At 43.3% G+C, this 20,657-nt stretch overlaps 1 protein-coding gene across 1 annotated transcript; it reads right to left on the bottom strand.

The window, feature by feature from the left end:
* Positions 1-7,617: 7,617 nt before the first annotated feature.
* Positions 7,618-16,878, bottom strand: LOC129862545 (cerebellin-1-like). Its single transcript, XM_055934315.1, has 3 exons — positions 16,193-16,878; positions 15,464-15,583; positions 7,618-8,872 (listed from the first exon to the last, which is right to left on the bottom strand). The coding sequence occupies exons 1-3, from the start codon at positions 16,442-16,444 to the stop codon at positions 8,675-8,677; spliced, it is 570 nt and encodes a 189-aa protein (XP_055790290.1). The 5' UTR covers positions 16,445-16,878; the 3' UTR covers positions 7,618-8,674.
* Between the last annotated feature and the right edge of the window lie 3,779 nt (positions 16,879-20,657).

Here is a 20,657-nt window from a genome sequence, read left to right on the forward strand (position 1 = left end):
AAATCTATTAATTCATGGTTATAATTGTAATAGGGCTGCATGATAATGGAAGCATAGTGGGACAAAAGAATAACATATATTATAAACATGCAACTAAGCCACAACTGAATCCATTCCTCCCCAGCCACACACAATTTATCTTTCTGACTTCAAAATAATTTTATAAAGACTACTTATTCAGTCATGAGAAGTCGTCTCTGTTCTGTGTGTAGCTGCTCTTATTTTATTTACTATTTACCTCTATCCATATTTTATGACTTATAGATTTGCAAGCCTTTTTTAGCAATGACAGGTTTAGGCGCAGAGACAGTTTAACAGCTCCTAAAGAGCTCTAGGAGGAATCGCAGGGCTATAAATGTAATATCCTAATAGTCTGTGTACAGCTCCATTCAAAATAGCCCCATTGCTCCAAATTACTGAACCACTCAGCCGGCACACACTCGCTCTCACTCTCGTTCACGTATTTATATATATATATACACACACACACCCTCGCACGAGCACACAGAGACGGATGGACCTGGAAGGCCCAATGTAAAGCGGCGAGCTGAGATTTTAGCAACATGGTCAGCGGCACTGTCAGGATCCTGAGATCTGACACTCAGCACCACAGGAGAGTGGACAGCAGCCGTAATAAATAAATAAAAACGACTACATATAAAATGGGAGAAGAAACCAAAACAAAAATAAAGAACAGGAGATGATTTGGTTGCATCTGTAAATCACACCTTTGTTTTTTGGGAAGGCAATGGCTGTGATGCCATAAAAGTCCGAGTTTGGGTCTTGGAGGCAATGTGAGGAAACTAGCACAATTGGTCACTTCCAGATCTGGACTCAACGGTAGGAAGGAGTGTTGATGTGGTGAGTTTGTCGCATATCAGTTAAAACAATCAGTTGGAGAGCTAAAACAAGGTTCTGGTGCAACACATTTGAACTTATCAGGAGAGACAGTCCACAGCAACATCGATTCCCCAGCTTTTCTAGCAGTTTACAGTGTTATGTTTGACCATTTTGTAAACCATTTTAATCCCTGTGGTTTGCCGCTTTATTTCCCCGAGGAAAGGCGCGCCGGGGGCACATTAAATTCTAGTGCAGAGGCTCACCAGAAAGCAATAACTGCTTGAGTTTGTCTTCCGTTGTTGATGCGTGTTATGCAACGCGTTTATTGTGATCGTGTTTGGTTTCCATTTAACAAAGAGGAAATAGACTACACTTAGGCCTAAAATTTTAGTATACATCTGGTAGACGACATGAACAGGTGCAGAACTAGTGAAAACCTAATGTTGTCTTTAAAGACCACGGCATGTCCGACATGACCAAGATGTCACCGCAAAGAGAGTCGTGAAGTAATGGGAATTCCTCCCAATGTTTCCTCTTTTTATTTGATCTCAGGGTAGTCTTCCATGTTTTCTATAGCTCTGGTGGTCGTGATGGCGATGAGAGGGGAGTGGGGATAAGTAGGCCTACAAATACAAAATAAAGAAGCAATTGTTCATTGGAATGTAAAAGTGCGTGCGCAAGAGAATTGGTTAAAAACCACCGGCACCTGGGTGGGACCGAACACTCCATCGCCACAACTCAGAGAAAATAGTGTATTACTCACAAAAAAAAGAAACTGTGACAACACAACTATAATTGCTACATGGATGACAATAGGTTAATCGTGCCATAAGTTTATTTGGTACTGCGCGCTGAAACAGATTGCATCATTCCGACAACCTCCATTACGCACATGAAATAGCGTGGTTTATCACTTCATCATAAAGTGTTACCTGGTGGTTCGGTCTTCTATGTATGAACCTTTATGCTACACAGAGAACCGGGTAAATTAAAAAGCCAGTGAAACGAATACATTTCGAACAGAATCTAATTTTGATTCAGCTGATTATGCGATTAGAGTGCTTACCCACGCGGGACGAGACAGGCGATTAATAACTCGCTGTTTGTTGCGTGTAGTTTCCGTGGTGACTTCCACGGATCGATGCGTAGTGCGCATTTCATCTACCAATGAGCCTGAGTAAAAGCCAGAAAAACAACCATCTACATGAATGCAACTATAGTTTACTGACTTAAAAGTAAACCCAGAAACTGAACAATCATGGGCACGTTCAAAACAATATATTCTGGGTTGCAGAAAGCGTGCGTAATTGTCTCCACCAGATACGTTCTCAATTAACCTCGGAACATTGACAGAGTGGTGTCAAATCTGCTACCATCCGCTGTCGACTCACAATCCCTACAGCAGTAGGCAAATCAAATCCAGCGGGCGGTTAATTTAATTTCAGAACCGACATAACAACTCCCCTCTTGCCCGAGCGTCACAGTAAAAGTAAATATCCTTAATAGGGTCCCTCATTTGGCAATTAAGATTAAATCTGTTGGGTCTCGCCACTTTCTCTTTTAATTGCAGAGCTTGCTCTCCGTTTTTCTTTTCACCACAGCATTTGAAGAATTACCACCGTTAACTTCTAATTGCTTGTCACTGTACTCCAAATTTGAAGCCACTTCCTATACATAATTATGTTTACACTCACACGGGGTGCCAACTAGTCTGTCTTTATTGAGCTTGTTTGAAGACTAATTTGGTGTAAAATTGGCTATGATAGAGCTGGGAGAGTGACGGCTATCCATTTTTCAAGTAGCCTATTTCTTTGTTCACTGCCTCTCGACTATTTTCCACAATGTCTTTATCAAATGAATAGGATGAGGTGCAAACCATTAATGTGATAATCTATTTCACACCATGAATCAAGCATGCATCAAGCAAACAATCGGAAAACATTCGCACAACCCTGGCCTGCATTATCTGTATCTCAGTGCGACCTACCAAGACAGCAATATAATATTTATACATATTGCAAGTGTGTCTATTTTAGAAAAGTATTACAAATGTTATTTCATTATGCCTACTAACTGAACATACGGCCACATTTTTTGTGGGACCAAAGTGCAACTCTCTAGAAAAAACATTCCTCTATAGAGAATGTACAATTAATTACTCTATGCAATTCATATTAAGTGCACGTGGCCACTTAAGTAGACTCGACACTAAAATGAGCCTGACATTTTCCTTCCGCTAACTGTGTTTTTATTTGTGTAGAGAAACAGCGTGTTTTAGCCAATTAGGCACAATATGACATGACATGTCAGGCTGTCTATTCATGGCTCAGCAATTATGAGTAGAGTTTCAAATAACCTACTGTACACTGACGCCTGATCAGGGCGTTCTGGGGGTCACGTCTATGTGCACTCACGCGCACACACGACTTAATTTTACAACAACGTGAATTTTAGCTTTTATATTTCGATGCCAGCACTTATACAGTATAACAAGCAACTTCGAGTTTAAAAGACATTTAAAAACAAGTGTAATGTTCGTTATTATTTTGCCTATAAGGGAATAAAATATATTCCAATATGGACATAAACATTTTTGGATCATATACAAAGATATTGATACAAGTAAAACCCAGCATGGGACGTGCGCGTGGTGTGTGCATGTGTACGTGTGTGGTTTGATGGTCATCTACTGTATGTATGGCTCCTACCCCTCTATCGATCATTAGCTGGAGAACGCATCCAGAACAGCTACCATATGGCCGTTCTATCCCTGTTGCTTTAGGGGCCCTGCTCTCCCGCCGTCGTTGATCTAGGGCCGCGTTCGAACTTTGCCAGAGCGGAAGAGATGGATCGCATGAATCACTCCAGTCAACGGACCGGGCATGTGCCCAACCAACGCACCTGGTGTATGCGACAAAACAAATTACAGTGGCCTACCTTATCTCACCCAGTCTCACGCAATGATTTAGAATTTATATTACGATAAATAATCATGAGCCCATTTCCTCAGTCAGCACCTTGGCTACTCTGTCATTAACCCTTCGCCCTCCTACTGTAACACACACTCGCGCACACACACACACACACACACACACACACACACACACACACACACACACACACACACACACACACACACACACACACACACACACACACACACACACACAGTCTTGTACAGCTAACCTTGTGGGGACACACAATTCAGTCCCATTCAAAATCATATTTTCCCTAACCCCTAACCCTAATTCTAACCTTAACCCTAAACTCCCTAGAAATAGCATTTGACCTCATGGAGACTAACAAAATGTCCACTGTTGGTCAAATTTTTGTTTGTTAACAGTTCTTGTGTGTTCTTGTTAACACACACACACACACACACACACACACACACACACACACACACACACACACACACACACACACACACACACACACACACACACACACACCTAGTATAAAATTCAGAACCTTAAAATGGATAGCAATGGCAGCTTCCCTAGATAGATATGCTAACCTCCACTACATGCCTTACCAACATCTCCACCATAAGCATCTCCTTAACGTCTACAAATGTAGTTTACATCACCCAAACATTGCTGCCACACTGTATTCCTGTGAGCCCCACATGTTTCATGGCAGGTTACACAGAAAAAGATAATGTCTTCCTTTCACTGAGCGTCTCTCTCTCTGCTGTACTGTGCCGTGTTGTGTTTCCGCGTAGCTGGGCCCTCAGCTCTGGTTAGTGTCACACCCTCAGACGTCTGGGCCAGCCAGCGGATACTAATGAGGGCCTCAGTGGGGCTGCATGGCGGCACCACTCTCTGCCCAGACTACTACCACCACACACAGCCCAGACTAGTACCACCCAACACGGCCCAGACTAGTACCACCGCACACAGCCCAGACTACTACCACCACACACGGTCCAGGTTAGTACCACCCAACACGGCCCAGACTACTACCACCACACACGGCCCAGACTAGTACCACCCAACACGGCCCAGACTAGTACCACCACACACGGCCCAGACTACTACCACCACACACGGCCCAGACTAGTACCACCACACACGGCCCAGACTAGTACCACCCAACACGGCCCAGATTAGTACCACTACACACGGCCCAGACTACTACCACCAGACACGGACCAGACTACTACCACCAGACACGGACCAGACTAGTACCACCCCACACGGCCCAGACTACTACCACCAGACACGGACCAGACTACTACCACCAGACACGGACCAGACTACCAGATTAGTTTCACCAGACACTGCCCAGACTACCAGATTAGTTTCACCAGACACTGCCCAGACTAACAGATTAGTACCACCAGACACTGCCCAGACTACCAGATTAGTTTCACCAGACACTGCCCAGACTACCAGATTAATATCACCAGACACTGCCCAGACTACCAGATTAGTTTCACCAGACACTGCCCAGACTACCAGATTAATACCACCAGACACTGCCCAGACTACCAGATAAATTTCACCAGACACTGCCCAGACTACCAGATTAATACCACCAGACACTGCCCAGACTACCAGATTAATACCACCAGACACTGCCCAGACTACCAGATTAATACCACCAGACACTGCCCAGACTACCAGATTAATTTCACCAGACACTGCCCAGACTACCAGATTAATACCACCAGACACTGCCCAGACTACCAGATTAATACCACCAGACACTGCCCAGACTACCAGATTAATACCACCAGACACTGCCCAGACTACCAGATTAGTTTCACCAGACACTGCCCAGACTAACAGATTAATACCACCAGACACTGCCCAGACTACCAGATTAATACCACCAGACACTGCCCAGACTACCAGATTAATACCACCAGACACTGCCCAGACTACCAGATTAATACTGCCCAGACTACCAGATTAATACCACCAGACACTGCCCAGACTACCAGATTAGTTTCACCAGACACTGCCTAGACTAACAGATTAATAACACCAGACACTGCCCAGACTACCAGATTAATACCACCAGACACTGCCCAGACTACCAGATTAATACCACCAGACACTGCCCAGACTACCAGATTAGTTTCACCAGACACTGCCCAGACTACCAGATTAATACCACCAGACACTGCCCAGACTACCAGATTAATACCACCAGACACTGCCCAGACTACCAGATTAATACCACCAGACACTGCCCAGACTACCAGATTAATACCACCAGACACTGCCCAGACTACTATCCTTAGAAATGGCTGCCACTCTCCTCTCTTTTCCTGCATTTTAGACGCTTCAGTAACAAGCACTGAAACAACCTTCTACAGAATCAGAACATCCACTGAATTATTTATATCAAGTAATAAGTACATTTCTAACCATATCTTTCTCCACCAGCACATACAGTCCAACAGGACATAAAAGTACACATTTAGTAAGTCGTGTACGAATAATATCCATTTCCCAAAGGTTATGCACTCCTTCACTCCTCTCAGCTCACTCCATGGATTAAAAAGCATTCTCCAAACACATATCACTCCCTCTTAAGCAAGACGTTGTCTGTGAATAACAAGTCCCTTGATATTAACAAGTCAGCTCAAATGCGGAAACTCTCACTCTACCCTAAATCTACGATGAGAATCTTTCCTCACCCACTTTGCAACATGAAACAGGACAAATGTTGACAATACACAGCACATACAGTAGGCCTATACGTACACATGTGAGGAACGTAAAAGCAGAAGCACAAACCTTGGGGAGAGGGAGAGTGGGGTGAGTGTCATGGGGTTCGTAGGGTGTATGGTTTAAGGCTGAGCTGAGCTGTCCTGGCATTGGCCCTGTCTGTCTGCCCGCCCATATGAAATGTGGAAAGTGTGGAGGACAGCAAGAAATCTGTGTACATTTCCATACATGGGCCTTACACTCCCTGTCAGCTGTTTCCCTGACATTGAGAGGATGAGGGAGGGCAGAGGGGTGAGGTCGAGTGGGTGCCATGCCAGCCTGGATTTCTCCCCACCAACCTGCTTGCTAGGCTGTGACCCACTGCAGACAATTACATTTAACTTCATCTCCCTCAAATCAAATTATGTTTAGAGGACGTGGACCTTGGATTGACCGCGCAGCAAGAAAAGCCTTGTACGCACAAGCTAAATTCAAACATAAATGAGTGATAAACAGATCTAAAAAAGGTAACAAACACCAAAAGGTTAAACAAGACTACATAATCACTAAGACATAAAACACATCACAAGGTTAAAATTCCCTTCGCCGCTCTTTAAATGCTTATCATGAGCAGGAAGCGAGAATGGAAAAGGGGAGGAAACGAGAGGAAAAGAGAAAATGGTAGAAATGAACATAACATGATCTTTGTATAAGCAGCAGAGTTTGCTTATTATGCCAGCACTAATTTCCCCCCAGGAGCTCATTAAAGTCTTGAGAGTGAGCAGCAGTAAGAAAAGAGTGGAGGAAGCCCCCAATCACCAGACTGAATCTCTCTACACAGCGGATCAGCGGCCAGGAAGACAGCACAATATCACTGGGAACAACACACACTGTCACACACACATTCAGAACAACAATGTTGGCTCTCACAGACATGAACACACACATACAATACCTACTGTACACACACACACACACACACACACACACACACACACACACACACGCTACATCTTGATTATCACTCACTCCAGCCAACTTTTTGGAATTGAATGGAAGATGGGTGGAGACGGTCTTAGATAGGTTTTAGCAAATGAATCGCAATGAGAGTCTCGGATTAGGTTTAAGAAAAATAAAAGTACCATTTCAATTTTATTGGATCAAAGAAAATAAAAAAACAATAGATAAATTGATTGCTAAATAAACGGGAGGATTTGTACAGTTAATAATCATAATAAAATTCCTTTATAGTTTTTCTGGTATAGTTTCAGTTTAGCCACATTTCGACCGAAACAAGAACAAGAAGCATCAGTAGTTAAGGGCAGCCTCATAATCCACACACAATCACAAAATGTTAACATTGAAATACGCAAATACGATATTCAACCAGATTCTGTTAATCATAGATTATATCATATAGAAACTTTCAGAATTTATATATATATATATATATATATATATCCAGTATACAGCTAGAGTCTTTTAGAGTTTCAGCAATCCTCCAACCAAGACAAAGCAGGGACATCTTTACTGGGAGGAGAAGGCTAGAAATAAGAACAACAGAGTGGAGGATAACACAACAGGACAGGAGAGGAGGAGTATTGAACAGAGGATCAATATATGTGAAGAACAGGGGATGGGAGGATTGATGAGTGAGGAGGACTCAATGGTACAGTACAGTATCTGCTTGGACTTGTAATGACAGTGGTGGAAGGGATGTAGAAAGCGTATTGTCGGACTGTACACAGACGTATAGAATAAAAAAATGGAGTGACAGAAAATGGGTGGGGATGGGTAGCCATATGGTATGTGGAAACATGGTTGATGCAGCTCTTTGACACTGTAGGTAATACAGAGACATTCCTCAAAGCAGATGCAGAAAGAGATGATGTGAGTGAAGGGGTGGACTTGGCCTATAGTTTTTACTCTCTTTAATGTTTTTAAATGATAATATTTCTGAGGATAAAAAAGTTTTGGCTGTCCAGAGCTGTAGTCAGGCAGCGGAGTGAGTGAGTGTGTTGGAGAGCCTGCCCTGGCTAATTATACCTTCCACATCTCTTTAACTTCCTCTCCCATATATCTCTCTCTTCCTCTATCTTTTATCCTCTCTCTCACTCCACAGTCTCCCAAGCCGCCGAGCTGAGAAGCATTAGTCCCTCCAGTCTCCTTGTCTTCTACATGGGGAAGACCAGGAACCCAGAGAACGTGGAGTACTTCCAGCCCCCCATGAGGTTTCCTCTCTCCAGTTTGAGGTAGGCTCGGTCCCCCTTCTCCATTTGGATCAGCACTCCGTTACTGGCAGCCTCACGAGTCACATCCTGGTCTCCAGCGAAGGCCGAGATCACAGGCCATCCATTATGCATTAGGCTCACCTACAGGACAGACAGGACAGATATTACAGTTAGAGATGGTAAAGTACACACACATTTCTACACACCGACACCCACACACACACACTAGAACACAGTGAACACAGACATAAACATCACATATTTTTATTTACATTGTACAGTTCACCCTCCTTGTGTTGAGTTTAAGAGTAAAGTTGATAAGCACCTGCGGGTTGAGCACTTCTTGACTCAAACATGCCCTTAACATTCAAACAGTAGTCCCTAAATCATGCAGAAAAAAGCATAAAAGTGATCAAAACACTTATTAGGCCTCGGTTTGTACCAGCAAAGCTTGAGAGAGAGAGAGACAGAGAGAGAGCGAGAGAGAGAGAGCAAGAGGACAGAGCAGCCTCTGTTTAGTGTGCTAAATGAGTCTACAGGGCCACGCCTCTACATCACTCCCACCAGCCAGGGCCCAGGGGAGGATCACTCAGCTCCCACCCAGATCCAGCTTTACCCCCAGCCCCATCGACAGTGAGGAGGGGAAAGGGATCCTCGCTCAGCTGGATGAGAGGGTCAAACTGGGGAAAATCCCTCCTTTCTGGCAGTGATGTATGGGAAACAGAAAGGAAAATGCTGCACACTGCTGCTCATGCTCCCAGGTGATATTTATTTATAACAACGTTTTGACCCCTGGGTCTTCATCAGGCATCCATATCCCAGGTGGGGGTGGAAGGTCCTATATGTTGTGGGGGTGGGAGGTCCTATATATAGTGGGGTGGGGGTGGAAGGTCCTATATATAGTGGAGTGGGGTGGAAGGTCCTATATATCGTGGGGGTGGGAGGTCCTATATATAGTGGGGTGGGGGTGGAAGGTCCTATATATAGTGGAGTGGGGTGGGAGGTCCTATATATAGTGGGGTGGGGGTGGAAGGTCCTATATATAGTGGGGGTAGAAGGGCCTATATATAGTGGGGGTGGAAGGTCCTATATATAGTGGGGGTGGAAGGTCCTATATATAGTGGGGATAGAAGGGCCTATATATAGTGGGGGTGGAAGGGCCTATATATAGTGGGGGTAGAAGGGCCTATATATAGTGGGGGTGGAAGGTCCTGTATATAGTGGGGGTGAAAGGTCCTATATATAGTGGGATTGGAAGGTCCTATATATAGTGGGGGTGGAAGGTCCTATATATAGTGGGGGTGGAAGGTCCTGTATATAGTGGGGGTGAAAGGTCCTATATATAGTGGGGGTGGAGGTCCTATATATAGTGGGGTGGGGGTGGAAGGTCCTATATATAGTGGAGTGGGGTGGAAGGTCCTATATATCGTGGGCGTGGGAGGTCCTATATATAGTGGGGTGGGGGTGGAAGGTCCTATATATAGTGGAGTGGGGTGGAAGGTCCTATATATCGTGGGGGTGGGAGGTCCTATATATAGTGGGGTGGGGGTGGAAGGTCCTATATATATATATAGTGGGGGTGGAAGGTCCTGTATATAGTGGGGGTGAAAGGTCCTATATATAGTGGGGGTGGAAGGTCCTATATATAGTGGGGGTGGAAGGTCCTATATGTAGTGGGGGTGGAAGGTCCTGTATATAGTGGGGGTGGAAGGTCCTATATATAGTGGGGGTGGAAGGTCCTGTATATAGTGGGGGGGGGGGGTTCCTATATATAGTGGGGGTGGGGGTGGAAGGTCCTATATATAGTGGGGGTGGAAGGTCCTATATATAGTGGGGGGGGAAGTTCCTATATATAGTGGGGGTGGGGATGGAAGGTCCTATATATAGTGGGGGTGGAAGGTCCTATATATAGTGGGGGTGTAAGGTCCTATATATAGTGGGGGTGGAAGGTCCTATATATAGTGGGGGTGGAAGGTCCTGTATATAGTGGGGGTGGAAGGTCCTATATATAGTGGGGGTGGAAGGTCCTATATATAGTGGGGGTGAAAGGTCCTATATATAGTGGGATTGGAAGGTCCTATATATAGTGGGATTGGAAGGTCCTGTATATAGTGGGGGTGAAAGGTCCTATATATAGTGGGATTGGAAGGTCCTGTATATAGTGGGGGTGGAAGATCCTATATATAGTGGGGGTGGAAGGTCCTGTATATAGTGGGGGTGGAAGGTCCTATATATAGTGGGGGTGGAAGGTCCTATATATAGTGGGGGTGGAAGGTCCTGTATATAGTGGGGGGGGGGGGGGGGGGTTCCTATATATAGTGGGGGTGGGGGTGGAAGGTCCTATATATAGTGGGGGTGGAAGGTCCTATATATAGTGGGGGGGGAAGTTCCTATATATAGTGGGGGTGGGGATGGAAGGTCCTATATATAGTGGGGGTGGAAGGTCCTATATATAGTGGGGGTGTAAGGTCCTATATATAGTGGGGGTGGAAGGTCCTATATATAGTGGGGGTGGAAGGTCCTGTATATAGTGGGGGTGGAAGGTCCTATATATAGTGGGGGTGGAAGGTCCTATATATAGTGGGGGTGAAAGGTCCTATATATAGTGGGATTGGAAGGTCCTATATATAGTGGGATTGGAAGGTCCTGTATATAGTGGGGGTGAAAGGTCCTATATATAGTGGGATTGGAAGGTCCTGTATATAGTGGGGGTGGAAGATCCTATATATAGTGGGGGTGGAAGGTCCTGTATATAGTGGGGGTGGAAGGTCCTATATATAGTGGGGGTGGAAGGTCCTATATATATTGGGGGAAGAAGATCCTATATATAGTGGGGTGGAAGGTCCTATATATAGTGGGGGTGGGGATGGAAGGTCCTATATATAGTGGGGGTGGAAGGTCCTATATATAGTGGGGGTGGAAGGTCCTATATATAGTGGGGGTGGAAGGTCCTGTATATAGTGGGGGTGGAAGGTCCTATATATAGTGGGAGTGGAAGGTCCTATATATAGTGAGGGTAGAAGGGCCTATATATAGTGGGGGTGGGGGCGGAAGGTCCTATATATAGTGGGGGTGGGGGTGGATAGTCCTATATTTAGTGGGGGTGGAAGGTCCTATATGTAGTGGGGGTGGGGGTGGATAGTCCTATATATAGTGGGGGTGGAAGGTCCTATATGTAGTGGGGGTGGGGGTGGATAGTCCTATATATAGTGGGGGCGGAAGGTCCTATATATAGTGGGGGTGGGGGTGGATAGTCCTATATATAGTGGGGGTGGAAGGTCCTATATGTAGTGGGGGTGGAAGGTCCTGTATATAGTGGGGGTGGAAGGTCCTATATATAGTGGGGGTGGATAGTCCTATATATAGTTGGGGTGGAAGGTCCTATATGAAGTGGGGGTGGAAGGGCCTTTATATAGTGGGGGTGGAAGGTCCTATATATAGTGGGGGTGGGGGTGGATAGTCCTATATATAGTGGGGGTGGAAGGTCCTATATGTAGTGGGGGTGGAAGGGCCTTTATATAGTGGGGGTGGAAGATCCTATATATAGTGGGGCTACTGAGTCTGATATTCACAAGTCACTTCCCAAAAACATCATCGCTCAATCGCTCCCAGCCATCCCCTGCAATTACAGCACATGGATGTGTAAATGGAATACAGGCTGGTGCATGGTGTCAGCATTCCATTGAGCTGCTGAATTCATTAATGCATTAGCACCCAATTAAGCCCAGTGAGAGAAGATTTAGATATACATTTGGTGAGTGGATTTCCGCCCACAGTTTAATGCAGCACTTAGCTGTAATGAAAAAGCACACATCCTCATCTCACATAATTTCCTGTCCAGACAGACAGATGACAGCAGTAACGTGACAACAGACCGCTTTCTTCTCTTCATTGGGTGAAGGGAGACACACTGACTGGCCAGTGGGCAGCAAGGTTATCTTTAGAAATGTCATGTTTTGGGGAGAAGTGCGCATTTAAAGGTGCTACACAGGTTTCCCAAAAATATTTTTGCATTGTAATTTCAGAAATTGTCCATAATATCTCTTCTGCTATTATTGTAATGATAGTGTTTCACAGTATTACCTACCCGCCAGTGTTGTGATTGGCTGTAATATTCACCTATTGATTTCTCCCGCTGGAGCGGCATCTGTTGTCAAACTGGGAAAGCTGTTCTGACTTTGTGACTGTGTTATCTAGTGGAAATAAAAAATGTCCTGGTTGCTAAAAATCTACGCTGTTTGCTCAATTTCAGTTTATGTGAGAAAACAAGCACTGAATAGTGTAAGGAATCATTGTAATTGAAAATATATTTCACAACGATTTAGATGGTACAATGATTCCCTACAATATTCAGTGCTTGTTTTCTTGTCAGTTTGAATGACTGTTCGCCTGCTCTATCTTACTTGTATTGAAATTAAGATAGCCCGCTAGCCCGAGGCTAGTACTTTTCAGACCGGGCTGTTAGAAAGTCTGCTCAATTAGCCCGCTGGTTAGTTGGCACAGATTTTGGACCCGGGCTAGTAAAAACTGTGGTCTACTAGCCCAGCTGGCCTGGCTGGCGACTGCCCAAAATTACAATTCCATCCCCAGTAGGGACTCATACTAAACTGAAGTTATTGATTAGTTGGTTAATGTATTATTTCAGGTGATTTGTACTTGGGGCTCACATGTAACACTCTATGACAATGGAGTTTGCTCATACAAATGGAAGCCTCTGAAATTAGAATTGTGCTTCTGTTCATCCTTGAAGCGGAGTGCTGAAACAATCTGTACTTGTGCCAACTCTATAAAGTCAGGATGGTTATTTACATTCAAAAGAAATAGAATGAGGAGGAGATAAGACATATATTTATGTCAGTGGATTGGGTTCTCATTCCCCTGGTCTCTGTGAGATCCACACAGATTTGAATGAGGAGGTGAGATATTAATGGATGTTTCAAGATGTAAAAAATACTGGAGTTGTAAGACCATCCTGTTCCACAAAATACATGACCATCCTTCTAGAAAGACACTGGAAAGTTCATAATCTCCATTTCAACCAATCCACATACACCCCCCCCCCCCCCCTCTCCTTTTGTCTCCCCATGGCAAACAGAAGCTCTAAGGCAATCAAACAGTGGGAGTTTGAACACAGCAGTTGTGTCTATGTTGGACTAGTGTCTCAGAGCTGAACTGAGCTGGGAATCCTCTTCTATTTATTATTTGGTTTATATGGGAGGATGATGTATGTTTCCGGTGAAAATCTTTATATTTGTCTTTTGTGAGAAAATTATTTGCAGTGAAATGTATTTAGTGTGCTATTTAGTTGCTTGAGTAAGTTGTCTGTAATTTGTACCTGTTCGTGGTTTAGTTGGTGTCAATGACATGAGAGGGGAATACAGTTTGACAGGGCTTTTCATTTTGCTTGCCTGGTTTGTTTTCAACTAATTAATTCAGCTTCCAATAGGAGATGAATAACAGAATGTAATGCTGAAGCCCCATGGATTTCACGGCATAATTAGACCATGATTTAATTAGTGAAAGATACACTCTAAGAGGGGCTGGTTTTAAAAGCCACGTTGTCCGTGTTAAATGTTATTTAAAGAGGGTTACATCTAATCAAGTATATTCACTAATTTAACGCAATCAAAGGATTACTCTATTTGTGTTGCTTGGGAAAGCGAGCTGTCAGTCGTTGCTCGATGGATTGGCGCTGCACAATATGTACAGGTAACTGCCAAAATAAAGGAAACTCCAACATAAAGTGTCTTAATAGGGTGTTAGGCCACCACAGGTCAGAACAGATTCAATGCACCTTGGCATAGAACCTACAAGTGTCTGGAACTCTATTGGAGGGATGCAACACCATTCTTCTACAAGAAATTCAATAATTTCCTGTTTTGTTGATGGTGGTGGAAAACAGTCTCAGGCGCAGCTACAGAATCTTCCATAAGTGTTCAATTGGGTTATGATCTGGTGACAGATTGACACACACAGACACGTTATACCCCTATGCTCCTTTGAGACCACTCTTTCAAAGTCAATGAGATTTCGTCGAGCCACGGTAGCCAAAATAATGGGCAACTGGGCATTTATATACATGGCCCTACACGATGGGATGTTAATTGCTGAATTAACTAAGGAACCACACCTTTGGGGAAGCACCAGCTTCAATATAGGACTACTTTGTATCCCTAATTTACTCAAGTGTTTCCTATATTTTGCCAATTACCTGTATGTGTATATTATTTAAAGCAACCATTGATATTATCAGCCAAGTAACTTTGCTCAAAATACCTGTTTGGTCTGGGTCTATTTTGACCAGTTTGGTATTTTTACCTGCTGTAAAATGCAGCCGCCAAACCACGCAGCAGGACAGAGCAGCTTCTACGCTGCGGCTGTCCAGGGTCCTGAAGCCACTATGGTAGCGACACTGGCTAACTGGCTGGCGCTCCTAATTGGCTCCATAGCCGTATCGATTCATTATGATTCAGTTGGTGACTTTCATCTGCAAACACCCCTTTTCTCTGGGGAATTAGTGGAATGACATCTCACAAATCTACAAATTATTTCTAGTGGAATCATTTTTCAATTTAGGCCTAATATGGGGTCTACCAGCGGGTGTTTGAAGTCTCTCCCTCCCCTTTCTCCTCCTCCCTCCCGCTCAGTGACGGCACGCGCGCGCGCCCACACACACACAGACACACTTGAAATAAACGGAGGCAGTGTTCAGTATTGATACAAAGCACTGACCTGGATCGTTTGGCGATTATACACTTTGACCACGTGGAAATTAAAACTGTAAATCCCTTTGCGCGGGGAGATGAAATTGCTCCGTTCCTCATCGAAATTCTTACCAACGTTTACAAGTATCTAGGGAAGATAGAAAGAGTGTGAAGAGGGAAAATACACTTTAGAATTTCATTGCATTACAAAGATGAAAGGAACTCACCCATTACACAATGATACTGCATCTTATAGTACTAGGTAACTGATGACATTTGACTATAACTTTGTTAGTTTCAAATTAAGACAATTATAGAAACTAAGTTAATCAATTTTGGAATTAATTCATCTATAAAATTCTGTGGCTCAAGGGTCTAATTTTATAAGACCAAAATGTTATTTAATTGAATAGCCATTTGGCGGCTATTAACCTTTGAGATATGGAGTAGCACGGAGTAAGACTCCCCCCCCCCCCCCCCCGACACTGGTATTAAATTATTTGGAGAGATGTCAGACATCATTTCATATCATCAAAATGAACTTAAATATTTAAAGGCTGACTACTTTCACCTGCCTGCATCTATAAATCTCCTCTCTATCTGAAACAGTGAATCTCCATTCTCTACTCATGGACAGAGAGCTTTTTTTAATCAATTTTCAACACCAGTCATCCAAAACCCCTCCCGCCACATTCGCTCCACATTAGCCTACCAGGTACAGAGTGATATAGCAGACAGACAGATCAGTGAAAGTTACCTGGTCAAAGTAGATGACCATAGTCCGGTTACTCATCTCCGAAGGCTCATGATTGGTATTTCTCACGGCTGAAAAAGCCACTTTGGCGCTCCCGGAGCGCACCGATATCCCGAGAGCAGTCCCAGTGGGATCCGAAGTTGGGTTGGAATCGCAAACGACCAGACATTTCCCTTCGAGCACGATCGGTTCCGTCTCGTTCTGAGCGTTCACTAGAATCACTAGCCACACTGCACCCAGTAATACCGTCAACATTATGGCAACTTCACTCTGCACTTCGTGGCTGTATCCTGCTATTCTTATTATGTTCGATACAATTCAGTCTTTCCAAATGACCAACTCCTTTTCCTTTCTTGAATTATAGCTATCCTTGTGTATTTCTAAATTTTGGAAAGGTCAAAGACAGGTTTGGTTTTCCCGTTTCTTTTTTTAAATCATGGAGAGTCCCCTTTACCCAGTCGTTCCACGTGTAAACTTATTTTTCCCCCTGTCAGCTGAAGCCTCCCCGCCTTCTTGTCTCACTCCGTAATCGAATAACCAGTCGAGAGCGGTACGAGGCCCTTGTCGAGTTGAAGCGCAGTTGAATACATAGCGCGGGGTCCGTCTGCTTGCGCGCTGAATTATTGATATGTGAGATATTAGAGCTGAAACACAAAGGCTCCGGACGCGCAATGCTCACGCCCCGTTCGTTTTCAGCAGACCCCTCCCCCGGGCCCCAATCACAGATTAGCGCATCTCCAGATTTCCAATCGCCGCGCTCGAGCCCGCCTCCCCACCACGTGACGGTGGCGGAGTAGTTTTCCCGCTCCGGAGGTATTTTACAGGTGGACTCGGCTCGAGCAGACACCAGAGAGGATGTACCAATGTTCGAGGAAGAGGAGAACATACACAGACCCCCAATTCTCTTGTCATAATCACTTTGATTTTGAATGCTGTTAAGAATTGTCAATGAAGAAGGAATAATAGCAGGAGGACAATCTAACATCCGGTTTCAAAGAACCATGAGCATGGAAAGTTTCTTAGCGTCACGTGAAAAGATTTTTCTTTTCTGAGAACGAAATTGATCATGAGGGAAGACAGATGAGAGTGGACGTTCTGAAATACTATAGTCTATTGGTCAAGAAATGTTAAGACTATTCAACTAGCCCACTGAGGGAGAATTGTATTAATTATGAAAATGATTGGGAGAGACAATATACAAAGATTTACAAAGCTATACATAGCCTACCGATAAAAATCATGGGGTCATCTACAATATCGATTAGGCCTAAATACCCCCCCCCCCCCATCTTCCCCCTCCTCGTCCTGCTCTGCCTGTCCTGGGTGTAGGAAGTTAAACCATGCTGAAAATAACTGAGAGGCAAAATTACTTCTGGAAACTCGCTGTCGGTGATTGTATTGTTTTACATGAGTCTTTGCCTGGAGTTTCAACCTGGACTCAGGGGTAGACATAACATAGTGAAAGTAAATTTGTCTCCCTCTATTGGTATGGTAGCCTGTGTATTAATTTGTGAACGTCCATCATCCATTTCATATGATATGTTACAAATTACAATTCTTATGATATGTTACAAATTTGCAAAACGTATGATATGTTAAGAATTCCAATTTGTTGTGGCTAATGTAAGCTAGATGGCTAGGTTTCTAACACTAATGTTAGCTAGGCTAAGTGTTAGGAGTTAGGTTAAAGGGTAAAGGTTAGGGTTAGCTAACATGCTAAGTAGTTGCAAAGAAGCTAAAAAGTAGTAAGTAGTTGCAAAGTTGCCAATTAGTTCAAACCTTTGGGTGGTTAGACGTTCGTGTTATACGTCCTCCACCTCAACCTTCTGTCTTATATAACTATACCAAGCGTAACATAGTATACTAATTTGAGTGTCCCGGATTTACATTTTCTACGTTATGTCTAGTCTATGAAAGTATACTAATTTGAGTGTCCCGGATTTACATTTTCTATGTTATGTCTAGTCTTTGAGACCAGGCTGGCAGTTTAAATATAATGAAGGAATCAGCCTGGCATCTTTCTATTAAGTGCATGCGATGTTATGAAGGCTATCGTTGCCTGCGGAGGGCCCTGTCCAAGTCGCATCTGACAAGGCTCACTTACTCTGCGCCATCGCAATGACTACATGACATTTAATAAATTAGATCACTGAGTTCCTTTTAGGGAGAGAGACAAACAAAACCAGATGAAGAGAAAAGAGAGAAATAACTCCAAAGCATTCCTTTCAGTAAAGTGACTAATATGATATAATGAGCTCAAAAACAATCTTAATCTAATGAGAGTTTATGTAGTGTTCTGAGGCTGAACCATTCTGTATTGAACATTGAGGAATGACTGAAAGTTGAATGGCGCTCTCCAAGATACCAGTGAATACATTTTAGTACCACCACATAAAGCACAGCACCTGCCATGACAAGCAAATTATTTGTTGTGCAAATCAGCCTACAATGCATAAAAGTCTCACTTAGTTGAGATGTGAGACTAGATTCTATTTTCACATCACTACACTTCAGTATAAGCACAAGTGGGAGTTACAAAACCTCCAGCAGCTGTTTTATTCAACACAACACTCTTAGAAGAAAAGGGTTCCAAAAGGGTTCTTCGGCTGTCCCCATAGGAGATCCCTTTTTGGTTCCAGATAGAACTTTTTCGGTTCAATGTAGAACCCTCTTTGGAAAGGTTTCTACATGGAACTCAAAAGGTTTCTACCTGGAACCAAAAAGGTTCTTCAAAGGGTTCTCCTATGGGGACAGCTGAAGAACCCTTTTTGGTTATAGATGGGACCTTTTTTTGTAAGAGTGAACTAGCAAGGCAGCCATAGCTTTGCCCTGAATATAAATCTGTCCCAAAGTTCTATTTTTGCCAACGTCCTATCCCTTTATTAAGATTGAGTTCTAAATGTGTTAGTTTGAAGTTCTGCATTACTTGCTATCTTGTTAGAGGATAACTGGCCATTTCTGGCTTTGGGGATGCAAAAAGGTATTGAGACCAGGTGGAGTGGAGAAGGTGGGAAGATTCAGGGAAAGCAACACTGAGACTTTGACTAGCTAAAACTACATTTCACCAGAGAAATCCTACCACACTGTAGTGCAAAAACAACACCCACCCACATGAAGAAGCTCTTTTACAGACTTCATTTCCATAACCAACACACACAAGATCTTACGGTTATACAAATTTGACTTCAAATTCTGATGTTTATCCACGTTTATCCAAAAGTCAATGTCGAAGTTGCTCCAAACGTCAAATTTCAAAGGGGCCATACTTGCAAACATAAGCAAGCATTTAAAGTTAAATGCACAAAATGTGTATCAGCCAATGAAAAGCGTTGATTTACTTGCATGTGACAGAGCGCTAAATTAGATCTGGTCCCATCAGATAATATGGTACAAGTTAGCCTTATGTTAACTTCAACAGGTGGCACTGATTATAACCTGGCACAAGTGGATCGGCCAATTAAAATCGTCAAAATAGTTGGACTTTGTTCATGGATGGATGTGTCCTTTAACATAGTCCAATAGCATGGTTTGATCATCAAAGCAGCTACCATGTGTATTTGACTGACTGGTCAGATTGCTCTTTGTGTAAAGTGCCTAGTCCACATTATTGTTGTAGATTGTGGCAAGGTTTCGAATCTCACGTTAGTTTCCCCCCCTTTGAAATGCTGATTTACATGTATTGTGTTAGCGTGCAGTGCTTGACTTGGGTGCATGAACTGTACAGTACTTTTGAGCTAATATTTGATAAGAGGTGCAGGAAGATTATGAATTAATCTAATAATGAGATACCTCTTTCTTTAGCCTTGCACACAAACACACTGCTATTGCCTAATAATCATATTGCATAGGGCTACTGTGTATTACATGGACATGTACACTTAAATGTAGGGCTACAACATTTTATAGGCCATGCATTATTATAATCATCCACTTTGTCGCATCAAGGACCGGCAGTGAACATTTTTTTTCCTCAATAAAAAACTTGAGGGGAGCTCAAACCCACGGTTAAAGTGCACTATCGATTACGAATCAACTGCTTTAGCAGTGTGTGCCACTGAGAAGCAATGATGACAATGATAGTCTACATGACTGCTATTTCCTAAATCCATAAGGCTCTTCATTTTTTTTTTACGATGTACGGTAAACGTACATGTTGTAAAGACCTCATTTATATGTTTTTGATAAAAGCACTCGTATGTGTGTGAAACTGGTATACAAAAACGGCGTATTTTGACATACAGTGGGGAGAACAATAAAAGAGGACAAAAAAATGCAAATTAATTACTTAAAAAGTCATACAATGTGATTTTCTGGATTTTTGTTTTAGATTCCGTCTCTCACAGTTGAAGTGTACCTATGATAAAAATTACAGACCTCTACATGCTTTGTAAGTAGGAAAACCTGCAAAATCGGCAGTGTGTCAAATACTTGTTCTCCCCACTGTATATACGAGAACCCATTTAACTTG

This window comes from Salvelinus fontinalis, chromosome 9, assembly GCF_029448725.1.
Source record: "Salvelinus fontinalis isolate EN_2023a chromosome 9, ASM2944872v1, whole genome shotgun sequence".
Lineage (NCBI taxonomy): Eukaryota > Metazoa > Chordata > Actinopteri > Salmoniformes > Salmonidae > Salvelinus > Salvelinus fontinalis.

Bases quoted from the DNA above. Each gene is read 5' to 3' on its own strand.
- LOC129862545 (XM_055934315.1), bottom strand. From the start codon at position 16,444: ATGTTGACGGTATTACTGGGTGCAGTGTGGCTAGTGATTCTAGTGAAC. The intron at 15,584-16,192 runs GTAACTTTCACT...TATCTTCCCTAG, and splicing joins TGGTCATCTACTTTGACCAG to ATACTTGTAAACGTTGGTAA. The intron at 8,873-15,463 runs GTCAGTGCTTTG...TCTGTCCTGTAG, and splicing joins ATAATCGCCAAACGATCCAG to GTGAGCCTAATGCATAATGG.